The 15,227-nt window shown below is 44.4% G+C and overlaps 1 protein-coding gene across 1 annotated transcript; it reads right to left on the bottom strand.

The window, feature by feature from the left end:
- Positions 1–11,315: 11,315 nt before the first annotated feature.
- mpdu1b (mannose-P-dolichol utilization defect 1b) lies at positions 11,316–14,955 on the bottom strand. Its single transcript, XM_068587978.1, has 7 exons — positions 14,829–14,955; positions 13,839–13,904; positions 13,568–13,700; positions 13,353–13,438; positions 12,564–12,682; positions 12,204–12,314; positions 11,316–12,106 (listed from the first exon to the last, which is right to left on the bottom strand). The coding sequence occupies exons 1-7, from the start codon at positions 14,953–14,955 to the stop codon at positions 11,984–11,986; spliced, it is 765 nt and encodes a 254-aa protein (XP_068444079.1). The 3' UTR covers positions 11,316–11,983.
- Positions 14,956–15,227: the final 272 nt, after the last annotated feature.

The raw sequence follows: 15,227 nt of genomic DNA, 5'->3' as shown, positions 1-15,227 counted from the left end.
TATGTAGCATTCATGTAAATAATGTAAACATTTTTAGGCTCTTATACTAAGAGTCTCGACTCCTTTTGGTTTAAAAAAAAAAAAAAAACTTTGTTATGGCATTCATGACAATATTAATAAAAAGTGCAAATCCTTTTTTCATTAATGATGTATTAATTGTGTATTTTACAGCATTTTATATAACTTGAGTGAAGCCTTTATAAGACCAATGCATTCAGTGACCACTTTATTAGGGACACTTGAACTTATCAATGCAGTTTTATTTTAGAAACAAGAACCCAAGGTCTGTTTACTTCCTGGAGCTTTAACTATCACATGGTTTCTATCAGCTGATGGAGCGTAATAAATATGAACTGGAAATTATTTGAAGGATATCCAGCTTTATTTGTGTTGTACCGGTCATAATACCGATGTTTACCTATTCATTCACATGGTGAGGTGGACGAGAACCCTCCAATATAAACCATCCACCTCTAACCATGTGACCATTTAATGTCCACCAAAATTCTCCATAATCTAAAATCAATGAAGGTTCAATACATGCAGAGCTGCTGTGACTGCATTAGATTATACAAGCACATCTAATAGTCCACTGAGTTACTGCTTCTATAATCTATATTATACTGCATTAAAGCACCGGGGTTAAAGCTGTTAAAGATGTTCTATACGACCGTGACCGTGTTTCAGGTCTTTAAAATTATTTGTCTTCTAGCATTCATGTTCATATTATGTGGAACTCAATTAGGAAACTTTAAATCATCCTGGTGAGCGTCACATCGTCAGCAGTTCCTGTTCAGAAGGGATTATTGGAGCACTTAAGTCACACTTTGAGAGTTTATTGTGTTTATCACTCAGACATGAAATGAAATGCAACAGAAGTCAAAGCTACCTTTCACATATTAATAAACCCATCAGGGGAAAATTATGAAACACATCCGGGTGACTATCAAACTGGTTTAGCGTGTTCCTGCGCGTGTGCATTTCCCAGACACACACTTAATGCCTCGGCCAATCACGAACGTGTACTTATCTAACATGATTTCTCAAAGTAATTACAAATATTGTCTTGAATCCCTCCTGCCTCACACCTCCCGTCCCCGCTCATCTCGCGGTACCGGCGCGTCACCGGATGAGCTGCGCTGTTTGTCAGCTGTTGCTTCAAACATGACCTCATCCTTCCGAACCTTTAGCAGGAAACAAGAATGGCATACCAGCAATCAAAAGCGACCTCTCCCCACTTTTCACAGCGTCCTCACAGGCGGAGCCGTCAGCTCGGAGTGGAAAACCCGGGACAAAAGTGGACATTAGCGGGAGAACACGGGTGTCTTGCCGGGGGTGGGAAGAAGTGATGGGTGAGGGTGAAAGGGAGGAGGGGGTTCACTCTATAGTGCCTGGGATGATTTAAAGCTCGATTATTTACTTTCTTATCTTTTCCCTCTTTTAAAATTCACTTTCTCCCCCCTCCCCCTCCCCCCTCCCACCCCTCTCCACAGAGAAAGCGGGTGGATGGCCCGTTCGTAATTGGCCGTGTCGGAGGCGCATTGTCCGAGGCTTTTCAGGCCGCAGGTGCATATAGTAAAGCCGGAGTCTCCGCTCCTCCCCCGGGCGTCTTTGTTCCCTCGCCCTGCTTCCCCCCACTCCCCCGCCGGGCAGAAAATTAGGGCTGCTTTTCGGGGGCTTCGTCCTCTGGCTTAACCCTTTCACCGACCGCCGCCTTTCTCATGGAAATGGGAGAGAACCCCGCACCGGCTAATCGGTCACTGAGGGGAGGGGAGAGGAGGGGGGAGAGGAGGGAGAGAGGAGGGGGAGGGGGAAGAGGAGGAGGAGGAGGAGGGGAGAGGGCAGCAGGATCAACCGGAGGAGGAGGAGGAGAACGGAGAACAGATGCAGGGGGAACCATATAGGTTCCCAAACTCCATGTGAAAGTGATTTCATTCCACAGGTGATGGGGATGTGGTGCATTTGAGTTTATGTAAAGTTCACTTCGGACATTGCAAGATGTTTCTGGTGACGCAACATGCAGTGAAAATACAAGTGAAACTTTTATTCCTGCGATCATTCTCTTCCTTCCTGGTCCCCCAGCATCCCATCTGGAAGCTCCTGAGTCTCTCAAGGATCCCTTGAACCTCATTAAGAACCTTTGGAACTTCCTCAAGGGCTCGTGGGACCAGACATGAAGCGGTTCTTTAGATGGAAATGCCCGGTCAAATAGAAGTAAATCAAATGAACTCATTAAAAAACACAACTTCACAAAGTTCTTTTTTTTTTTTTTTTAACCGGCTCTAGTAAACAAGCTCTTTTTAACAAACGTGAAACTCTGAGCACAGGTCATGTGACTCTGCTGCTGTGAACATCCTGGTGCACAGACGTCCTCCAACAGGTGGAACCGCCTCACACACCTTTTAACCTCTTTTCACTTTGCAGGTTGCATTTGGCAAAGTACCAAACAGCATTTCTTGCCCTGTGACCAGCGGAAGTTGGAGCATATATGAGGGTTGTTTTGGCTGCGGTGAAGGGATGGGGGAGGGCGGAGGAGGGGGGTGGAGGGGAGGAGTAGGAGGGGGTGGAGGGAGCGTCAATGGAAAGGATTTTCTGGTCCAATACATCCCATCACTTAGCAACGAGCAGTGAGGCTTCAACAAGTGGTTGCCATGGATCTGCCGAGAGTGACTTAAAAGTCTCCACAAAGAGCTGTAGTCAGCCTCTGTGTGTGTGTGTGTGTGTGTGTGTGTGTGTGTGTGTGTGTGTGTGTGAGAGAAAGTGTGAGAGAGTGTATGAGTGAGAATCAGGTGGTGGTTACCAACAGTTTTTTTTTAAGTGTGAATGAGCATTAACTGGTGACACACAATCTAGTCATAACCTCTATGTTTTTGTGTGTGTGTGTGTTTTTTACATTTTTTTTTACAAGCGGCTGGTTTTGAGTCCCGGCTCGGCTCCTGCGAAGTTAATTTATGCTCGCTCACTGCAGGTCAAGCTCTCATTCACTGGCTGCTGTTGTCTCTTTCTTCAATGAACATTCCAACAAGCAAGAGGAGGAATTAAGAATTATATCGGCACAAAAAGACAGGAATGAGTTTGGCAACACTGCTCCGGGGAAACCTGCACTTCAAAAGCAGTGGCGGAAAAGCTGCCTGGGTTTTTTAATGTATATGCTGCTGCATTCCCGCAGGAGCCCAGACACAACTGTGATCTGCACGCACAGCATGGGCAAACAGCGTCTGAGTACACACTCGTGAGCGTGCACACACACATGTGTAAACACACCAACAGGAGAGGTTTGCTTTGGAGAGGATTAGACCTGCAGGAGAAATGCATCTGACTTCAGGCCTCAAGTGGGAAATGTATTATTGTCAGAGTTAAACTTTTAAAAAATTTGATTTTAATATTACACTTCAAATTTTCTCCTCAAGATTCAGACTTTAAAGCAATATAATTATGTATTTACGCTCAGATTTTTGACTTTAAACTTAGAAATATGACTTTAATCTCAGAAATATGACTTTAAACTCTGACCTCAGACCTAATTTCTCTTATAGTTTGAAGATTAGAAAAGTAAAACGTGTATAAAACTCCCTCTCATTAGCTAAACACTTCCTCTTCATCCTCTCCTCCCCTAACGGCTGACTTAATGATGCTGAAGCCTTCTGCATCTCTATCCATCCTGCATACACACCAACGTATGCGAAGAGCCTTTACATCTCACAATTCATATACTGCCTCATCAACCATGCATGAATACTGCTCATGAATAAAGGAGCATGAAGGACACCGGCCTGAGAAACACGTCTGGCCTGAGGGAGGAAGGACAGGTTGTGAACATCGACACAGGTGTAACAATTCCTCCTCTTCACACTGACCATGAAGACCCTCTCCAACGGGACGAGGAACGGCCTTCAGAGTTTATTCAAATGTTTTGAAGTTCACCTGAAGCTAAGATCTGAGTTATCGATGATGATGATGATTATTATTATGTCCAAGAAAAGCAGAAGAAGATGAATCACCACGAGGGAAAAGAGACAAAGAAAAGCAAAACGGAAAATAAGATGAAAAATTAGACCGGCTAGATGAAGTAAGATAAATATAAACATATTTAGTACAAAAGTCCCTCTTTTTGTTTCTGTCGTTGCCCTGCAGCTCAACAACTTGCACTGAGGGAACACGTGATGATGTGCTACATTAATCAAACTCCTTGTGTGTGTATTAGCTAATAATCCTAATAATAATGAACTATGAACACAGATGAGATATTCATTTCAACACGGGTGTAATCCTACACCCACGCCTTATAACAACACCCCTTGATGCACCTTTTGATCAGCCGCCGCCCCCCCCCCCCCCTCGCGCGGCCCCTCGGGGCGTTGTTCCTGCCGCACGCAGGTAAACAGGTGAACAGGTGAGCAGGTGGGCGGCGCTGCGCTCCACTGCTCGTCATCGCGCGCGAACACAAGACCGGCCGCATTTCGGAGCGTGAGAAGCGTGGTGGCACGCAACACCTCCCAGGTGTTGCGTGCCACCACGCAACCCACACCTCCCAGGTGTTGCGTGCCACCAGCACACGGGCACGCGCGTGCACACGCACACGCGGCGGGGCGGGCTGGAAGGTGCGATATGGATCATTGTTTTGTCTGAGAGCCGCAGAGATCACGTGTATAGTCGACTAAAAATAATACATGCATGTGGTTGGAGCATGCCTTCAACATACATTTAAAAAAAAAAAAAAAAAAAAGCCAACCCACTTCGCGGGACTCAAGCGGAACCACGCCCCAGGAGCGGGACCACCGTGCCGGCAGCGGGCTGTCAGCAGGTCCGGCCCCAGCGCCGCTAATAGAGGGCCGTGTTTGCTAAGCCGTGAAAGACTTGACTGACAGGTAACCCTGATGAGGTATGTGTGTGTGTGTGTGTGTGTGTGTGTGTGTGTGTGTGTGTGTGTGTGTGCACAAGGCGGTGAGCGGAGAGGCGCACCCTGAGGTGAGGAGGAAGGTGGGTGCGTGGGCGGAGCCTCCGTGTTCTGTTGGTGTTCCTGATGGATTGAACCAAACACGCTATTGTGACGCAACCGCTCGTGGGAATTTTCTGCTTATTTTTTCTTGACTGTTTCAATGTTTCCTTAACTGTTTTTAAACCTGCTTTTAATGGTTTCACGTGAAGCACTTTGAATCGCCTCGTTGCTGAAATGTGCCATATAAATAAACTCGCCTTGCCTTGCTGCTTTTTTTGGGGTGGCAGAAATGTAAAAAAAAGAGAAGATATTTAGCTTTTTAATGAAACATTTCAAGCGTGTTATGGAGTTAAGAAGCCAGAAAGCAGCGTCTTCAGATGCCTCATGTGAGCTGTTCACAAGAGTAAGTTCCCCTCTGAAGCGTTTAAGGTTCCAACAGATACTAAGACCCAATATTTCATCAAAAAGTGAGGATCGCATGTGTCCTCTGGATTATTTCACCAACTCTGGTCGTGTTCATGCCGATAATGAGCCTCAATCTGAAATGAGTTATTATTCAGGCCTGTTATCGTTGTATAAGATACGTTTAAATGCATCCCGGAAGAGATTGCTCAAAACTTACATAAGATCAAATCAACATTTATTTAGTGAATTATGGTATTGTTGATTTCTAGCAGCAGTTTAATGGTTTAACACACAGACACGCACGCTCACACACGCGCACACACTATGAAGTGATGATGTGTGCCAAAGCTTCAATAAATAAATGCATGTCTCATAATTCAGACTTGGGACAGAGGAGGCGGAGCTTCTGTTCCCGGCCCTTCGATCGGTATCGTGCTCTGCATTTCGAGATGCTCTGATAAACAGATGTTTACCTCCTCGCCGATGAAGCCTCGCGGGCGGATGAAGGAGCCCATCATCTTCATCTTCATCATCATCAGTGTTTCCATTCTGTTCCTCGCTATTCAGCACGGGATCTCTCCAGCAGATAGTCTGAGATGGTTAAACCGCCGCGTGTGATGTCTCTGATATGAACGGCCCACACATCAGTCCGATCGCAGCTGCGATAGGACAACAGTAACCTCACACTATCTTCATAAAGTGACTCATAGAGGCCTCAGAAGTTTGAACAAAGGCCTTGACCTTCCCTCCAAATGTGAGATCTGAAGGATTAAAACAATGTGTCCCTATGTTTAATTATGCTGGCGGGGCTCCTCATGCGACATAGCACAGGTAGTGACTGCTTCTATCTGACAAATTAACTCCATCCATGATGTATAATATGCTAATTCAGAGATATTCTGCAGGTTGAGGCTTTATTTGGGGTTGTATTGTAGTTTGGAGATCAGACTTCCATTTCGGGTACAGATACAGGGAAAAAGGTTTCGTAGGTACTCATTTTGTTTCCCCCTGTGAGACATTCACTGCGGCCCCTGAGGGCATTCGGCTGTTAATATCCAAATCATTTGATTATGTTGTTGTTTAGCTAACGGCTAATCCGTGTCATTCACCAGTCGTTAAGTAGCCCCTCTACGTGCACACTGCGGTGTCTTTAACGGATCACATGTGGGCCTTCAGGCCGTCACCCCCAGCCGGTCGTTACCTAAACATCCCAAAGCTCTCCGTCGGTCCCGATCTTGGATCTGTCGACTGCAGGAAAATGTTTGTTTCACAGTGTCGGCGTCAGCATTTTATCTCCACCGTTTCTTCTACTAACCAAGGTTGGTCGTCTCCCGATAGGCGACCCGCTGGCTCCCCTGAACTAAAACGCGAGCCTGAGCGAGGTTAAGCCCGACCAGCAGCGGAGTGGGGAGCCGGTCTCAAGCTAACGAGGGAAGCCGGACCTCCCAAGATGAAGAGAGAGCAGGTGATCGGGCCCAGCAAACACACCAATCTGCACCATCGCTCCACAATCAGACATGAGCCAGCCTGCGGCGCCCCCCCCCCCCCTCCTCTCCCCTCGCCCCATCTCTCATTAAAAGAAGTTTCCCTTTCTTTTCTTTTTTTTTTTAAAAACGAAACGCTGCTGTTGATCCCGGGGAGCCAACCTGCTCTGTCCCTTTCCTGAACTCTGGCGCACAACCGTTAGGATAAGGAAGAAAAGCTTGTTCAGCAGAGAGTGCAGGTGATGCGACACACCCTACGGCGGCCATGTTGAACGCCCACGTCTCCAGATGAGCTTTGGACAAGTGTGGCACAAAATGTACATCTTATTTATTTGTTTGATTTACTTTAAATTGGTTATTATTATCTCCGCGGGTTTATTATGTATTCGGCCGGACGTCCTGTGTGTGAGTGTGTGAGTGTGTGAGTGTGCGTGGTCTGTCTGTCCACGGCTAAACTTACTGGAGTCAGCAGTCTCATATTTGTTGTGCTCATGTATGACTGTGTGCTAAATGACGTTTCATAGTTGCAGTGTTTCGTGCTTTTAGAAAACTTATTTTATTGACTGTTTTATACTGTTATTGACTGCTGACTAGTGCTCCAGTAGCAAAAGGCATTTCTGGGCCGTACTGAGTGTGTTGCGGGTCACAGCTCGGCCTCTCTTGTGGCTCAACAACTGAGATCCATTCGAAAAAGTTTGGTCTCATTTGAAATCGGAGCATCTGCAGATTAATTCCAAACGCGAGATGTTATAATCCACGAAAGTAAGGCAGGATACAAGTTTTCATTATCTTCTGCGCCACCTTTTCCCCGTTATTTTTAGTTTAACATGTACATCAGTTGAATTGTAACATACGTTTATATAAAAGGCCCATGCTCAAATGTTAGTAGCAAAGTTAAAAAATACATAAATATGAAACCTGTTACATCCTCATGTGTCGGGGCGCTGAATGTATTGTCCGTTCTCTGGCTTACAACCAGACTAAAGGACTGCGATAGTGGAACAAAACCGAACGTTAACACAAGCTAATAAAGTACAAACGTCCCGTACAGACTGAGCTCAAAAGTCACATACAAAAATTAAAGATGGGAGAAAACCAAAAGGCGAGTCCAGAACTTCTGCGTTGCAGCAGGAGCATCTGAAACATGAGGCTATAATAATGAAGGCAGACACAGTGAGTGGCGAGGGAAGGACGTCGCAGCGTTTCCTTCCCAGTCCTCGGCGGCAGCGGCCTCTGCTGTCTCCGGCGGTCACTGCATCCATTCTGTTGCTCTCTGCGGTGATTGTCCCCTAGTTTTGAAGGGGAACGGACCGGGACGGAGAGGAAAGGAGACATGTCCTCAAGTGAGGAGAAAAGACTTTCCCTTCCCCTGTGTGACATCCCCTGTTGTGCACACGGCTTATCTGATTACCGAGACCGAAGACATCTGAACCCGCGGCACCCTCGCCCCGAAGGCCCACTGGGTGAGTGACTGGCAACAGGTAAGGGTCTCGCCTCCGACGGGGGCGACAAGCCGAGCCATGGTAACCGGCGCTCGCTGAGTGACGGGTGAATGCGGCCCGCTGGCGTTTCCGTCCACGTCGTCTCGTCACACCGTGGAAAATACAGTCTGATGGCCAGTGTTTGTTGGGTCCTTTCTTCGGTCGGCTCTGGCTGTGGGGTCTCTGTTCACCCCCCCTCCAGCTCCTCAACCATCTACACCCCTCTATACTGTCCTTCATACCCAAATATATTCACTCTCCTGTGCACATGCTCACCTGGACGGGCCTGTTTATGTTTGTGGACGTACGCAAGAAAGGTCAGAGGTGACTGAACTTCTTGAGAAGGCTGAGGTCGTCCAACATGCAGTTTAGTTTATTTACTGATGATGTAATGTAATGTAATGATCCCCATTAGCTGACGCCTTAGCATCTTTTTGGAAGGGACACAATGAAAACGTGCAAAACATGACGTGAAACAGTTGAAAATAGTACAAACAGAAGAATAAAAAATGAAATGCAAATAGTCCAGTCAGATACAGTCTGATGAGAAGTAGCATGTATATTGTGCAGTGCATCCGTCATTTACACAACGAAGGATCAGGTGACTATAAAAGCAATGGAAATCAAGTGGTTAATGGCCTGGGTGCGCCTTTTAATAGTTTTTTTTAAATGACAGATTTATAACCTGCGTGAGTTACATGAGGAGGTAAGCAGTACTTACACAAACAATTACGTTTGAGTTAGTTTGTACTTGGGGTTGGAGGTATCAAGTGTGTTCCTTATGTGATGGTTATGTCTGTTACATGTATATTGTAGCTGATTGAAGATTAGGCACCTTAATAAAACAAAACCTTTTTGTTTTTTTAAAACATGTTTTTCTGATTTAGACGTAGCTTCGAGCTTCCAACTGACTCCACTGTAAACCCTCCTGCTCAGCTGGCTGAGTGTGTCGCTGTGTGTGTATATGTGTGTGTGTCCCATGTGAAACTAAGAAGTCAACGCTGACTTATTTTGTCCCATCAGTGATTATTTTTGAGTCAGTCACGCTGACGTCATCCTTGCTCCATTGCTCAGCCAAACTAAATAGTTTTGCTGCCTGAACCTAACTTCCTGGTTTAGGCCTTATATCATGTTCTAAAGGTAGTGGTTTCATCAACTTATTTAAAATGCAATAAAGTGTGATCTGGGACCGCAGAAGGACCAACCCAAGAGAAGCAGAAGAAGGAAGGAAACAGGGACACACAATTGTGTCTTGATACTTTGTATATTGTTTCAGTAAGTATGTCATATGATACACATCAATGGAATAGTATCTCATAAAAAATGTCTTAATATAATATATCTTAGTATGTCATTGACATGTCTTTAACATTACATAACGAGTGTCAGCAAACAAAACGTTATAAGTAATGTCATGATAAAGGACATCATATGTCATAAAAAAAGGTCATAGCAAAGTATGTCATATTAAGGTGTATATAGTATGCCATGAAATATAAAAATCATAATACACAGAGCTGAAGAAAAGAAAGAAAGTACAGTTTGAAGTACAAAGTACAGTTTTGCAATATTGTAAGATGTAGGACTGGTGAGAAACTGAAATAAATCCAGTTGTTTGAAGGAGATGTTTTAACATAAAAATATATTAGTGAGTGAGTTAAAGTTTAACTTTCTAACACTAGCTCTAAGCAGCTTTTAATACATTAACAGAACTACAAATGACATGATTTATTTTTAATCAAAAATACAATATTTTATTTCTTAATCATTTGAATCATGTGTTTTTATGCAACTCACCACTACAGATGACTAAAACAAAGTAAATAGTTGATGATGATAGATATTTTAGGTCATTAGTTTAAAGCCTATTACAAATATTGTGGTCAATAATCGTGAATACCTTTTGTAATGAGTTACGTTTTGGTAACAGTTGCTCTTCCGGTCCACTAGAGGGCGCTGCGCATCTCCTGTCTGCAGGATGAGACTGAAGACTTTAATACTAACTGTTTAGTTTTGCAGATGACATTAATGCAGGTGGTCAGATACATTATGATTATTATGAATGAATATGTATTCACAGCTGCCACAGACTAAACTTTTACAGCCTACGTGTTAAATATATTTTTCGGTTCAAACATCAGATTTCCACACGAGTGAAAGGACTAAAGTTCGGACTAAAGCCTGGCTGCGGGACATGAAGGCGTCACATGTTTTCTTATATTCCAACGTAACATAATTATTTCCTTCTTCTTCTCTTAGACAGAGCAAGTTCATTCAACAATTTAATATAGTAAACTGAAAAAAGCATCTGTTTTGGAGACAGTTGCTCTTCCGGTCCACGAGAGGGCGCTGCCGTTCTGCTGTCAGCCGGATCAGACTGGAGTTTAGCAGATGGCAACATTGATGCTTGGTGGTGATGATGAATGAATATGTATGCACAGCTGCCCCAGAATAAACTTTTTTAGCCTCCGTGTTTAATATTTTTCTGTTTAGACTCACGATTTATTTTAATATTACCGACATCTGTCATGTGAAAACATCAGATTTACATACTAGTAAACAAACAAAATAACAAGTAGAAAAACTCAAAAGTTGCTGACATCACAAGCTACAGGAACTTACACATGACAAATGATCAATCAGTTATTACATTATTGATTAATTATTATATATAATTATGAATACAAGGCGTGACTTTTAAAGGATACAAATTCAGCTCCTGGACTGAAATAGAGATATTACATTCCTGTTGGTGACATTTAATTACTGCTCTTTACCTCAAAAGTTGAACTATTTTTCACATCACAGAACGATCGTGAGCTGCAGATGTTTTCAAAGATGCTCTCAGTGGAGCACACCCGTCGTTTCTTCCTCTGTTCCGAAACATTTAGCAAACCTTATGATTATCTTTCTGTACAAGAGACCTGAAGTCTGGAGCCTCACGTTACCTGATGACCTCCTGGATGACCTCTGTGCTCCTGGGCTCTACAGAGAGGACCGCGTACTTTCCATCCCCTCCTGAACCCTGAAAGGCTGATGAATCCGTTTCCTGTTCTGCATCTCTCAATACGCATTGAACATGTGTGTTGCACTAAAATGAGCTTCGCAGTTCATGGGAAAAATAGTCGGAAGTATTTATTCACTTGTCAGAAGTCACATCATTTGTAAACTGCATTTGTATCATTTCCACTCATGTCGCGAAAAAATGCGGAAATTTGCATCAATATCGTACAGATTTGGAAACGTGAACCTCGGTGGGAGCATCAAACCCCCGTAAAGGCCCTCTGAGCAGAGAAGGGACCTCACAATGATTGGGTTGGTGTGGAATTCTGTTTATAGGACATGCTGAAACAACAAATCATTCGTAAACGTTCAAGGTCAAGTACACTACATGTTCCCAAACGTTTTAACACAGCGGTGGAGTGAGGATTAAGAGGAATGTAATCTCATATTGCACAGCGGGACAGCCTGTCAATCAAACAGCCTGTATGGAAGATGGGCTGGGGCGTTTTCCGTTCACAGCGTGGCCCCAAAGTCAAGCGTCTGTCCAGCGGGTTCAATGTCCCCGCACATGTCCTCCCTCACAGCGAGTTCAGGTTCTGAAGACGCCGCCTGGAGAAAGTCTAAAAAGTTTGCTGTGGAAAGTTTGAGGTTTTTAGCGCCGGCCCTCCTGCCTACTCGCGCTTCTTCTTGGGCTGCGGGGCGCAGTTCCAGTAGTAGAGGACCTGCAGGGCGATGATGCCGTTACAGGTTGACGATATGACGTAGGTGAGGGCCATCAGAGAGTCTCCGGTTTCCTGTGAGCAGGAGAGAGGGATCCAAGCTATTTACTCGTGCCACGCCGACGCAGCCTGATAATATGTCAACATATGACAGACGGAAATGCACACACACCTGCAGGGAGGTGAAGATGCGAGCGAGGGATCCAGCAAACAGCAGAAAGATGGAGACAGCAGACAGCTGGCCAGTGTGCCCATTACGGAAGTTAGAGGCCGCCTGGATCAACTGAGACAAACACACACACACACACACACACACACATATATACACACACTGTATCAGTGACTTTCTTTCAGTATGTATTTCCTGTACAGTTTCGGTACGTTTGTAACATAGAAAGTGATTCATTCATAACTCAACATGAGAACACAGCTGACTTTAATGTCTGCCACCAACATACGAGAAGAAAGTATTGATTCATCATATATTCCTATAATATAACATTATACACGTATTGCGACATATGTGGCCTACCCTGCCGACGATGATGGCTGGCATGTTAGAGGCCTGTAAGGAGGTCACCACTGACAAGGGAGTGACAGGAGACAGCAGGAGGCCCAGCAGGCCAAAGTACACAACCAGGAACAGGAGACCTGCGAGAGAGGAGACACATGTTGGGGCTGATCTGAAGGACTCAAAGACTCAGGCTGGCTTTGGGTTTCTGGTGCCCTTCCTAGACTAGCCCAGATTATATAGTTTAGCGGTAAAATAGCTTTTTCACAATGTGCATTTCTTCGTACCTTAACATGATGGCCAAATATTTAGTTTTTTTCTATTGTTTTATTGACTAGTGAAAATGCATCCACATGTTCAAGTTAGGGCCGTCCACCACCTTCAGTCAGGGAGTCCTGTTGAAGGTGCATTAAGATAGCACCAGAGCATTAAGGTAGCAGCAAACCACAATGAGCTGTGTAAAGAAATGGTGGAGAATGAAGTCGCTCCACCTCTTCCCTGCGTTTGTTTACAGAGCCGAGCCGGCCCAACCCGCCTGTTAGCTCACGTTATGCGACCGTCTCCCCTTAGGGAAAAACCGTTAGCTCTGTCAACACTGTAGCTGCTGTTTGCACTGTTAGCAACTATCCGCCGGCTCAAGCGTGTATGTTTCTTCTTTGTTTGAACACACCTGCAGAGCGAGAAAGAGGCTAAAGAGGCCGAGAGAGATCGTGAATGAAGAGATTCGTGAGCTATCAAATTCACATATTTGATCAACTTGCAACTAATCCTAATAAGCGACACAGGCCCGAAGGATGCATGCAGTCGTACCTCTGCTGGTTCTTCCTCCATAGTGCTGAATGAGGAAGCCGATGACGACGGTCTGCAGCATGAGGAACAGAGCCTCGCCCCAGGCACTGAGGAAACAGCCGCACCATTACTCTATTTCTGATTTAACATATTGCACAAACATTGCAATAGTGGGACTGTGGAAGTCAGATCTCTCCATGTTTATCTCTACTTCGTCATTTGAATGTGGTCCCAACCTGAAAGGGAACTTGTTTGCGATACTGTAGGCCATTGTTCCTGTGATGGCCAGCAGCTCCAGCAGCACGGTGTGGAAGCTCAGCCCCTCGGCGCTCCTCGCTCCCATCAGCTTGAAGATCTGAGGCAGCTTCACTGTGAACAAGGAGGGAGGAGACGTGAAGAAAACGAGATCAGGGTGTCTGACAACATTTAAGATAACAATGTTGTTGGGAGTAGTTCAGTATCTAATCCAGTATCTAATCACAGAGAAGTGGAGGTGAGGTGTTTTACCCATCACTGATCCCAGGATGATGCCGATCCCCAGGCCTTTGCTCAGTACAACCTTTAAACATGGTACTGCAACAAAATATGAAGAGAAAAATGAATGAATGTTAAAGTACCAACAAACAAAATGTTTTTATCAAATGTTACTGAAACATTTTAAGGACTATGTTCAGCAGTGGATTAATCTACACGTAGCTCTAGTTGGTATGTGGGGCTGCAGGACTGTGTGTGTCAGACTTAGCTTCACCTGAAGCCGTTACAACCAAACTGCCAGACTGAAGAAGTGTCTGGTTCTAGCACGTACTACCATATTGTTAGTGACCCCTTAGTACTACGATGTCCTTCTACAGCCGACTGCATTTTGCAGAATGCAAGCCAGCATGCTGCTCTGGCTGTTCTGACCCACAATCCTTTGAGCCGCATACGACACAATTTCAAGAGGCAATGCAATGTGGAAGTAGTGTGTCCCAATACAAAGTGTACTGCACGCACCAGCACATACTTTGTTAGAGCAGCTGCAGTACGCACCACTAAATAAAAAGTATACAATTTGGATGTTCCCTTCATCTTTATTCCATAATTTGCTCTAATATTCAGGTACCTATATTACTGTTTAATTTGGATTATTATTGAAAGAGACGCACTATTTGCTCGCAGAGCGCAGTAACACACTGAGCTGACAGGTGTGACGCGACAAGCGGACGTTTTCTCTGAATGTTATTTTTCAGCACAGTTATTAATTAGGTAATTAATTAATTAAGTCATTAATGCTCAATATCTCAGGTATGTTCACAGTGCACATACACCATACAGACATGCACGTTTCTAGACATTAGGCAACAATTACACAAAATGGTTATGACGTGTTTTATAAGGAACGGGCAACATAATTAATAGATAATCTGTCAGCCGCTTTTCTCAGCTGGAGTGACAGCACATAACGCTGACAACACATCCACTAAGCGACCTGAATTTAATTAAAAATGAGCCACTTACCGTCCAGGAAATTAAAATTAAGAAAGAACTCGTCGTAACATGATTCTGGCATGAAATATGTCAGCAAAAGCCCTTTAAATGGATCCATGAAGGACGAGCCCTCAACCACTACAGCTTCTTCCGCCATGGTGGAGATAGATGTGACGTTCCACTTCAAATGTGCAACAGGAAAAGAGCTCCGTCACTTCGCATGACAACACAAAGGTTCCGCCAGTTGAGGACAACTATTAGCAACGTACTCTAAAAATGTGGTTTCAGATTACTAGTTAAAAAAGACTGTTAAACATGTACTGAGTAATGTTACTACATTAATTACTTTATCAAAGTCATGTCATTTATTATAATTTATTTCTTACAAATATTTTTACAAAATAAAGCTAAAAGGTCTGAAAACCTTCA

The sequence above is a fragment of the Clinocottus analis genome, unplaced genomic scaffold, assembly GCF_023055335.1.
Source record: "Clinocottus analis isolate CAN_PGR_092001 unplaced genomic scaffold, fCliAna1.0.p SCAF_21, whole genome shotgun sequence".
NCBI lineage: Eukaryota > Metazoa > Chordata > Actinopteri > Perciformes > Cottidae > Clinocottus > Clinocottus analis.
The sequence above is the reverse complement of the archived record's forward strand: the minus strand, read 5'-3'. Positions and strand labels throughout refer to the sequence as shown.